Source organism: Herpailurus yagouaroundi, unplaced genomic scaffold (genome assembly GCF_014898765.1).
Source record: "Herpailurus yagouaroundi ecotype Mexico unplaced genomic scaffold, PumYag 67702, whole genome shotgun sequence".
NCBI lineage: Eukaryota > Metazoa > Chordata > Mammalia > Carnivora > Felidae > Herpailurus > Herpailurus yagouaroundi.
The window spans coordinates 851,277-861,636 of record NW_024420501.1 but is presented as its reverse complement, the minus strand read 5'-3'; the positions used below and the strand labels follow the sequence as shown (position 1 = coordinate 861,636).

At 51.0% G+C, this 10,360-nt stretch overlaps 1 protein-coding gene across 1 annotated transcript in view; it reads right to left on the bottom strand.

Annotated features, from left to right (window-relative positions):
- Positions 1–937: 937 nt before the first annotated feature.
- The window catches only part of CD40LG (CD40 ligand), an 11,804-nt gene continuing 2,381 nt past the window's right edge, over positions 938–10,360 (bottom strand). The window contains exons 3-5 of the mRNA XM_040468563.1: positions 6,414–6,468; positions 4,625–4,687; positions 938–1,914 (exon numbers count right to left, since the gene is read on the bottom strand). Of these exons, the coding sequence (XP_040324497.1) occupies positions 1,538–1,914; positions 4,625–4,687; positions 6,414–6,468 (495 nt within the window). The 3' untranslated portion in view covers positions 938–1,537. The remainder of the gene's footprint in view (positions 1,915–4,624; positions 4,688–6,413; positions 6,469–10,360) is intronic.

Here is a 10,360-nt window from a genome sequence, read left to right as displayed (position 1 = left end):
TACGGGAGGTGTCCTTTAGGGAGCAGTAGGAGGTATGAGAGCAGGAGAAATAGACTAGAAAATGTAGTCTTTGTATCTAGAGCATTCCTTCTGGTAACAGATGTGGTCAGCAACTTGGTCGCCAGAGGCCAAGATAATGGGGAGTTTCCCAGCTCCAGGCCCTCTTGCCTAAGGTAGAACCACGTAGGCAGCTATTAAAAAGGTAAAGCAGGGGCGCCTGGGTGGCTCAGTCGGTTAAACGTCTGACCTTAGCCCAGGTCATGATCTCACGGCTTGTGAGTTCGAGCCCCGCATCAGGCTCTGTGCCGACAGCTCAGAGCCCGGAGCCTGCTTCGGATTCTGTGTCCCTCTCTCGCTCTGCCCCTCCCCTGCTCATGCTCTCTCTCTCTCTCTCTCTCTCTCTCTCAAGAATAAATAAACATTAGAAAAAAATTTAAAAATAAAAAGATAAGGCAACTGCTTCTCATCTAAGCACCCCCCCCTCACCTCCAGCCTCGCTAAACTGTGATTAATCAAGGGAAAAACAAAGTCTCTTTTTAATCCCCGGCAGCCTTTCCAGAGCAGGCTGGAGATAAAGACCCCGATCGCTTTTCCCTGAACGGGCTTCACATCATTCATCAAAGGCTATCGCAGACCTCCGGGGACTGTGCTGTCACCGAGATACTTTGTGGTGCAACCGAGTTTGAGAACCGAGTTTGCAAAAACATCACCAAGGTCGGAAAGAGACCCCCTCGGAAAGATTCCCCCCCCCCACCCCCGCCCCCAACCCGGCGGCGGCGGGCTCGAGGGGCTGGATCACAGCAGTAATGTTAAGGGCTCTTTATTATTCAAAAAATAAATAACAAGATAATCACAAGTTCACTCTGGAAACAATGGAGACTGCAGGTAGATACGCGAGATTTCCTTTAAATACAGTCATTTCGGGAGGAGGAGTGGGCAGGAGACGGGACAGGGTTGAAATAAGAGAACCGAGTAGTAACAGCCTGACTGTGTGCGGATGAGGGGGGCGGAGGAGGGAGAGAATGAGTGTGGGGCGGGGGGAGGCGGGAGGGGGGGGGCAGGGTTTTTCAGTTCTCCGCTGCAGCAGACTTTCTAGAGCCTGCCCCCTCCATCGTAGGGGCCGCAGGAACCCGGAACCAACGTCTTCAGTAATCAAAGACATCACCCACGGAAAGACACTGCACGCAAAGACACAAACCTAACCTTGACGAATTTTCTGCCGTTTACTTTGTTTCCGGCGCCGGCGTCCTGGGCTCGCCCTCCTATGGGACTCTCCGGACGGCTGCCTCGGGTGGGGGGTGGGGGGGCTTGTCGCTTCAGACTATAGACTCTGACGGACCGGGGCCTGCTTGGGCTGCTCGGCCCCGCGATTCGCGAGTCGCAGCCCTACAGGCCTGGGGGTGTATAATAAATAGTTCTCCGCGAGGAGGATCCTAGGGTTATAAATAGGCAGTTCAACAGGGGGTGGGCTTAACTGCTTTGCTGTGCTAGAAGACCACCAGCGTGAGCTCAGCCGCGGCCTGCGAGGTGCCAGTGTTCAGAGTTTGAGCAAGCCAAAAGACGTGAAGCCCGTCCCGTGGCTCACTTGGCTCGGATCAGTCACGTTCACGAACACCGAAGCACCCGGATGCAGTTCGAAGACTCCTCCCAAGTGAATGGATTGCTGCCCACAGGGTTTGGAGGAACTGCGGGCATTTGCAGCTCTGAGTAAGACTCTCTCGGATCCACTCGGGGAATGAAGGCAGAGGCTGGCTATAAACGGAGCTTGACTCGAAGCTTCCCGATTGGAACAGAAGGTGACTTGGGCGTAGATATAATAGAGTCCTTGTCTTTTAACGGCCAGCTGCTTCCCATTATCGAGGGTTACCAAGTTGCTGCTTATGGTGTAGTAGCCTTTGGGGGCCCACTGGAGAACTGCAATGGAGAGGGGAGATTCATGGTGAGACGACGCGTACGTGGTTCGCATTCTAACACAACACGGAGTCTCATGTGGGACCCTGGCTTCCTCTACGAATGAGAGCTTGGGGGGAGAGGGGCTCCTGAGGACCCTTCCGGACCTCCGTCCGCGGAGCAGCTACTGACAACTCGGCAGCGGCTTCCGACGGAGCTGGGTTCCAATCCGGGCGTCGCGCGAGCCCGCACAGGTCACTTAACCTCTCTGAGCTTTTTAGTGCCTCCTCTGTAACGCGGGGCTGGTAGCACAGCGTCTTTCAGAAACTTGTTCCGAGGATTAAGTACAGCCACCGAACGCGGGGAGTTTCCTTCTTCCTTTAGAGCTTTGGAAGCCGATTTGCCCGTGAACTTTAAGGTATGAGTGATTCCAAAATCCCACGCCATAAGTCACGCACGCTAACCCGGTCAGACAAAGCCCTTGCCAACAGGAACACTGGCATCTTGCTCTCCTGGGATTTCACAAAGTCCGAGAGCTGCCCGTTCCACGTAGCTCAGCCTTAGCCCACAAGGGGAGAGACCCCATTTCTTCCTCCCTGATCGTGCTGTCGCAAGCCCGACCTGCCTCCCACAGCAAGGACTAAAATTAGGCAAGGAAGTATGAAAATAAACCTGTCATTTCACTGTGTGTTTTGATCTTCCATTGTAGTGGGGCGTCACCAACTTGAAAGTACCTGTGTTCTTGTGGCGAAACCCGAGTACCCACCAACAGTGTGCCATTTTCTCGGCTGAGATGTTGAGTGGGTTCAAAGTAGCGTGTGCGCCCGATTTCAAATCTCAGCTCCCACAGAGAGCCAGACTGCCGGCTGTGGGGGTTGGGGAGAAGTGAAAGTATCGATCATTTGCTTCCTTGAGCTCTTTTTTTTTTTTTTTTTTTTAATTTCCTATTTGGTGGTCTATCGGGGTGTCAGATTCAACCTGTCAAGACTCATCCTTCGGTAACAGGAAAGGCGTCCTGAAATGTCTGACGTTTCTTGGCCCTCCAGACCACTCCAGAAAGGACGCTCCATTACGGGGTTCTCACTTTGGGACCGTTTGACAAAACAAGGGCGCGGGTTCTCTACCTTTTAGTCCACCAACATTATTTTCCTAAGCCCTTTTACCTAATCTTTGTCCTTGCTGTGGGATCCAGGTCAAGTTTGTGGCAGCATGAGCGGGCAGGAGTGAGGGCTTTGGGACTGGGGTGGGGTGAGGGATGTTACTGTCTTGGCATCTGATCGCCTGTGGGCCTCCTGGGATGCGGATGGGGAAATACGCTAGGACCAATATCGATCATGGGGCTTTGGGCAGAATCTAGGTACAGGTGGACAAAGACCAGTGGGAAGCTACTCTTCTAGGTGGTGGCTCTGTTGCTGTCGTGCGATCTGGATGTGCCAGTGTCAGGCGAACAGCCACCCCGGACATGCCCATCGACTTGTGATGTTTTCCCATAGGTGTATTTTCTGACAATGGCTACTTGGTGGAATTATTAAATGTTGTAGGAACAAGGGGTGGGAACGAAGGGCTTTACGCGGCTCTTCCGCCATCTAAAGTACAGAAAAGTAAGCTCAGGAACGACACCTTACATTTGTAGAGCACATGACAGTGTAGCCTTCTTCCACATTGGCTGATGTGATGCTGAGAGCCACCCCGTGAGTCAACGAGGCAGGAAACAGCGGTGAAGGCACTGGCCCGAGCTCATCTAGCAAGTGGTAGTCACGGTCCTGGAATCTCAGGGTTCAAAAACTTCCTATCCGGTGCTCTTCCTTCTATATGATGATCTCCGACAATCATTTATGGGTTACACCCACTGAGACGCCCAAGCTGCCTCGGATATGAGGTGGTGTCTCCTCTCCTCTCTCTCTGTCTTCTATTTCTATCTCTGTCTCTTTCTCATTGTGGGTGTGTGTCTCTCTCTCTCTCTCTCTCTCTCACACACACACACACACACACACACATGCTGTGTCGAACTCCGTTCTGGAGCACTGTGCCACATGTTTTCCCGAGGTGGTTTCACGCTCGTGTGCACATTTCCACCCATTTGTCAGATGCAACGCACTCTCTGGCACCGGCTATCCCAAGGCACACGTTTGGTGGGAAAAGATCTCAGAGCCAGGATGATGGCAGAACACATATGGAAATAAAATCATTCAGAGTTGCAAAGATTACGGCGTGTCGTCTGTTGTTACTTCATCGGAAAAGCTAACGTCCTGGCAACGATCGATCTTTGCAGAATGATTTTACCTTTAATTTCCCCGGGGTTGGCCCCAGCGAGCCTGGGGTTAATCATACAGGGATTGACAGATGGCGGGAAATACCTCCGGAGGCCCGTTTACGCACAGTGAAGAGGGGTTAGCATGAGGGATGCTCCCAGTCGGGAGGTCACTCACTCCCTGCCATGTCTTCTATGTTGTCAGAATAATGGTCCCTCCACCCAGCAATTCATCATTTGGAATCGGCCATTGAACAAGAACATAATGAGGACATCGGGACTGCTTCCCACCTCCTTTTGTCCCTTCAAGGCCCATCTGTCCGTCGGAGCTCACTTTGAAGACAAAGGAGGGCGGACGAGAGGTGTATGGGTGGGTTGGTAGACTGGGCCCCAGAGGAAGAGAGGAACCTGCCCAGTAGGCCGTGTGGCTTCAGCATCCCCGCCCTCCCGCCCGGGTGCCCGACTCAGATGCTTTGGACTTACCAGACGCTGTGCTACTGCTGGCCTCACTTATGACATGTGCTGCAACTCGAGGATCCTGATCGCCTGAAATTGAAACCAAGAGCCAACTGTCAGGCCAAGAGCAATGCGACACTGCCCGCAGAGCCACTGGACCTAGTTCTCAGCCACGTAAGAGAGGCCGGGCTTAAACCGGTTACGCAAAAGGAAAGGTAAAGTGGTCTGAAGTCCCTGCCACAGGGACAGGTTGGTTTCTAGAATCTGAACGCCTGAACCGGCTCTTGGCACCGAGGCTATTCCCCTCATGGCTCTTCGATACCCGACTCCTCTCTACCTACGTGGACTCCGGCTAAACTCCTGGTCTCCATGAAACATATTTGGAAGCTTTGCTTTTGGAAACAGCTCCCATCCGCTGGGGATCTCACTGGGCGCCCAGGCCGTGTCTGATGTGGTCAGGCAACAGGCCAAACTATTGTGCCTATCTCGAGTTGTTTCTCGTGTAGAAAGCTTGCTTTTTAATCAGATGTGCTGATCTCCTGAGTGCAGAGACTATGAGGAAGTTTCTTCCCCCCCCCCCCCAGTAATGGGCCTGATGTCAGACACCTTGGAGGTGCCCTATAAATATTGAATCAAATTGCATGACCTAGATAAGCAGTTTCGTCAAGTTGATCCTTTCCCTGCAGACCGCTAGACAGCATCCATGTGAACTGGTTCCTCAAATTTCATTCTGAGGACAAAAACCTTCGTGGAAATCAGATGACCCATTGCGAGTGTCCAGAAAAGGAGGTGGGCGGGAGAGGAAAGGCCCTAGAAAGCATCATAGGAGGAACAGTGGAAGACACTGGGGGTGTTTAGCCTGGAGAAGACAAGGCTCAAGGGCCATGACTGCCATTTTCAACATCTGGACAGTTGCTGCATAGGAAGAAGAATTCTGCTTTGCTCAGTACGGCCCCCAAGAGCAGAACTGGGTCCAGTGGGTGGGAGATTACAGGAACGACTTTCAACTCCAGAGGAGAAAAGATTTCTCTCGAGTGGTATAGCAATCTTATTATCATTATTAGAGCCACTTAAAAATGGACCCAGATGATTAATGAGACAGAAGGTGCCTAGGCATGTTGGATCAGAGGACAGATGGTCAGTGCCGTTGTGAAGGAGATGCGTATCGTGTGGGTGGTGCTACATTTGAGAACCCTTCCAGTCGAGACCCTTTCCGCCCCTGAGATGTTTGAGATGTTCTGACATCAAGAACAGGGCGAAGAGGGGCGCCTGGGTGGCGCAGTCGGTTGAGCGTCCGACTTCAGCCAGGTCACGATCTCGCGGTCCGGGAGTTCGAGCCCTGCGTCGGGCTCTGGGCTGATGGCTCAGAGCCTGGAGCCTGTTTCCGATTCTGTGTCTCCCTCTCTCTCTGCCCCCTGCCCGTTCATGCTCTGTCTCTCTCTGTCCCAAAAATAAATAAAACGTTGAAAAGAAAAAAAAAAAAAAAAAAAAAGAACAGGGCGAAGAGTAGAACGTCGTCACACGGTATTGTTCCTCGATCCCAGATGCTCCACTGGCCACGGTCCCCCATGAAAACCTGTTATCGCTGAGCGGTGAACGCCCCTGCTCCCAAATGATGACTTCCCCATAGAAACATATAAACAAAGCCTTCCCAAATCGCAGGCATTAGAGAAGGTGTCGATTTGGCCATCGTATTCCTGTTTTATTTCTAGGGCTAAAAGTTCCCTCATTCATCAACCGGGCTGTTCAGTGTCATCAGCCCAAAGCTTCCTTTTAGTTTTTAAGTATTCATAAAAATGAGTAGAGAGCAACCTACCTTTTTGCATTGCAACATTTTTTTCTTTCTTCGTTTCTTTGTTTAGCATTATCTCCTAAAATAAGAATCATTGCAAAAGGTCATTTTGACAGGAAATCGGGCGTGGGGGTTTTAGAGGTATCATTCATTGGGCGTCTGTCATTGCTTTATCGCCTGTTCCTGGTGAGGATTATCACACGGACTTAGATCCTGTCATTAATTCCATCATCCTGATAGGGAGCCCATGGCTCTGACAGATGAGCTGACAGCCCAGAAAGCCCAGGGGCGAACCTGGAAGCAGAATCTGGGCCTTATTAATCTCCACTGTGGTGCTCTCTCCAGACCAGAGGCTGTGGTGCTGACCCTTCCTGTGACCCCAGCCTCCCTGCCTCTGACAGGTATTGACAAATAATGCTGAATGGGGAGACGTTTCTACCCTGGGAACTAGTATATAGAATAATATTAAACACGAAGCATGGTGTGTGTCTATTGGAATAAAATTGGTCTGAAATCTCTTAGGAAATGGTAAGAGTAAGTTCGACCTTGGGAAGAAATTCCAGACGATGAAAAGACCCTCAGACATTTTTTTTTTTTTTTTTAATCCCTGTCAAGGGGATGAGGAAATTCTCTGGTTGCTGGTCGCCTTGCATGGCCTGTATTTATTTAGAGTAATCAGCAGATGGGAAACACAGATAATCTCCCAGTGATGCCCGCGTTCAAAGGCAAATGCAACACTTCTTAAGGGGTTTCTTTTCACTTGGCAACTGGGGAAAGCTGGAGGTACTCAAAGAAGTTAACAGGGACAGCCCTCAACGCAAGCTACGGCTGCCATTTTAAAGATCCTGAATACAAGGCCTGGAGGGCTTAACTGGCTGGCATGAGGTCACCCAAGGGGTCTGGGGTGGAAGCCAAGAGCAGAAACCATGAGATCACATTCAGAGGCCGACTGAGCTCACACCATCACTCTGGACTCTAAATACGAGGGAGGAACAAGGTAGTATTTTCACATCTGATCATCAAAGTCCCATTACCGGACTCCATTTTCTATAGGGCCCTTCCTTTTCCGTTCTTCCCCAGAAGGAATCCGTGGCGGTACTGTTGAGGGTCTCGTTGTAGGCTCAGCTCGGTTGCCAGATGTGAGGGTGTAAGCCACAGAGCCCTAGCGGGGCATCTGAGCCTCGAAATGCTCACAGGGGCCCGCAGGGCTTTAACTTTCCACTTGAGCTAGATTGTGGCGCTGAGAAAGTGCGGTGACAGGAAAATGTTTGTGAGACAGCAAGTAAACAAATGAGTATTTAGTGTCTTTTCAAAAATGGAGTGTGATGATCGAGGGTGAGATACTTTTAGGCTACGTGAAAACGTGAAGTCAGCAAAGTTTGTCTTTTATGTGCCCAGCCTTGCCTTTCTGTGAACTTTCCCTCAGCCGCACTCCCCAGAGCCTTTTTTCCCCCTTGCTTCACTCCCCACCTCGACTGAAAGACTTCTTAAAGTTGACTTTCAGAAAATCTGGGACTGGTTATTTCTCTCTTAGTGGGAGGTCTATGTGGCAGGGATGGACAGGCGGACCTTTACCTTGAAGAGGAAATGCTTTGACACCTCAAAGACGTCTCAGGCCTCAGTGGGCAGACGACCCTGGAACTGATCAGTCTAGCGGGGTGGGGTGGGTAGTATGTTTTAGTGTGAAATTACACTATTCAACATGCTGCCTCCACTTACCCTAGCATAAACCCTGAATCCCATCCTGTCCAAGTGACAGGTAGGTGTTCCCTGCCTCAGGAGATAATGAGTTGCCTGTTACTAGAGGTGTGCAGAGTTTGGTGACCTCTGGGTAGGGACTACTGGGGAGAAAACTGAAGTCCTGGGTTGATAATTGCATCTGGTGATTTCTTTCTTTCTTTCTTTTTTTTTTTTTTTTAAAGTAGGTTTTATGCTCAGCGTGGAGCCCAGTGCAAAGCTTGAACTCACGACCCTGAGATCAAGACCTGAGCTGAAGTCAAGAGACAGACACCGACTGAGCCACCCAGGCACCCTTAGATCCGGTGATTTCTAGGACCCCTTCAAGTCCTATGATTTGGAGCCCCCAAAATCAAACCTTAGGTTGCCCCGGACCAGTCAGACCGTGAACCCCAGAAAGCAAGCCTGTTAACGCTCACTAAGAATATTAAAATCCAGTTTGGGGTTACTATGCGGTTGGCCTGTCGGATTTTTTTTAAGATTCCAAAATATTGTTTAGAATGAGAAATTTGGGAGAACGGATATTGGAAAGGGGGTCGGTCTTGGAAAAGGACTCGTTGTCTAACCGCTGCGCGTATCATAGGTACCCAAGGCGCTGCCTTGGATCCCGCCCCTGTAGCAGGAGAGGCAAGGGGCTTCCTCTGTTACACGCAAGGAGCCCTGGGTGGCATGTTGAGAAGGTCTGCCTTTCTAGCATGTGAGACTTTGGAGCTGTCACTATTTTTAGGCAAGCAGCTCCTTGCTCCTATCCTGGGAGGCTGCCTTGGGAAGTTTTACACATCTGACCTAAAATAGAGCCGTTAGCAATGGGCAGTGGAACTGTAAAACTCTCAGTAAGAAAGAGGGAGGAGAAAACCCAACAGCCACTCGCACTGCCTTGGAGGGAACGCAAGGCTGATCGTATAATTACAGCACGGCAGAGCAGATAATCTCAGCCCTCTCACTTACAGACGAGAAAACAGGCCCAGGGAGGTGAAGTCACTTGCCCAAGGTCACACGGCCGAGCGCATTAAGTAGGCCAGTTGGATGACTGACTGTTGTTCTGAAAGTGGCTTTAATTTTGCAGTTTTGGTTCTGGCGAGAATCCTTGAAGAACCAGAGAAACTCAAGTCATGAGAAACTCAAGTCATTTCCAAGCCTGGCAGAGAAAGAGGAGCCTCCATCTAAACCCTAGGTTGGCGTAAAGAACGCAAAAGCCAGCAGCAGATTTGGGCTGCGTTCTGATTCCTGTAGGTGACACCTTCATAGGCTTCGGAGTCTTCGCTATTGGATTAAATTCCACCTCAGGGACAGTGCAGGAGGACAGGCGTAAGCTCAGGTTGCATCGTAAGCCCTTTACTCCCGGGTTGAATTGCAGAGCATGTATGTATGTATGTATGTATTTATTTATTTATTTATGGTTATTTATTTTGAGACACAGAGGGTGAGTGCGAGCAGGGGAGGAGCAGAGAGAGAGAGAGAGAGAGAGAGAGAGAGAGAACCCCAAGCAGGCTCCACGCTGTCAGCACAGAGCCCGATGCGGGGCTCGAACTCACGAACCGTGAGATCGTGACCTGAGCTGAAATCAAGAGTCGGATGCTTCCCCCACTGAGCCACCCAGGAGTCCCTAAACTATACATCATTTATACGTGAGAACCAACTCCTGTTGGCTTATCTAGATACCGCGCCCCCCCCCCCGATTGGCACAAAACTGCCTTCAATGTGGGGAGCTGCTTCCTATTCACGGCCCCAAAGCTTCTAGGCTCCTTGTCCGTGATGATGGAGTCCATGTTGTAAATGACATTCTAAAACTTCTTGTTTGGGGTACCCTTTAGAGGCCCCAGTGACTACAGTGATTTCCTGCTGGGTCCTCTGTCTGTCTCAGGTGTTGCCCGGCCCTAGGGTGGACTGGCTTCACCAGCAAGTGGTGTTATGTAGGGTCTGGTGTGAGCGGCACCGAGAAGGTCCGTCCCCCTTTCCCCACACCTCTCCCCACGAGCAAAGGAAAAGACCTCCCTTTGGTGGCGCCTGAAATTCTGTCACCGGAGAAACATTCCTTCCAGTGTGAGAGCATCAGCCTCGCGAAGTCCCTGGTACCCACCGTAGCCACCTAGCGTGGTGAAGGCAGGACCGTAACGTGGCCACAGGTCCCCAGTGAGAAGGCATCGAGGTTTGGATGGAAAGACAAGAAAATACCGGAGGACAAAGTCGGTGTCCTTCGTCACGTTCACAGAGGCGGCTGCATGTGTGAGCCC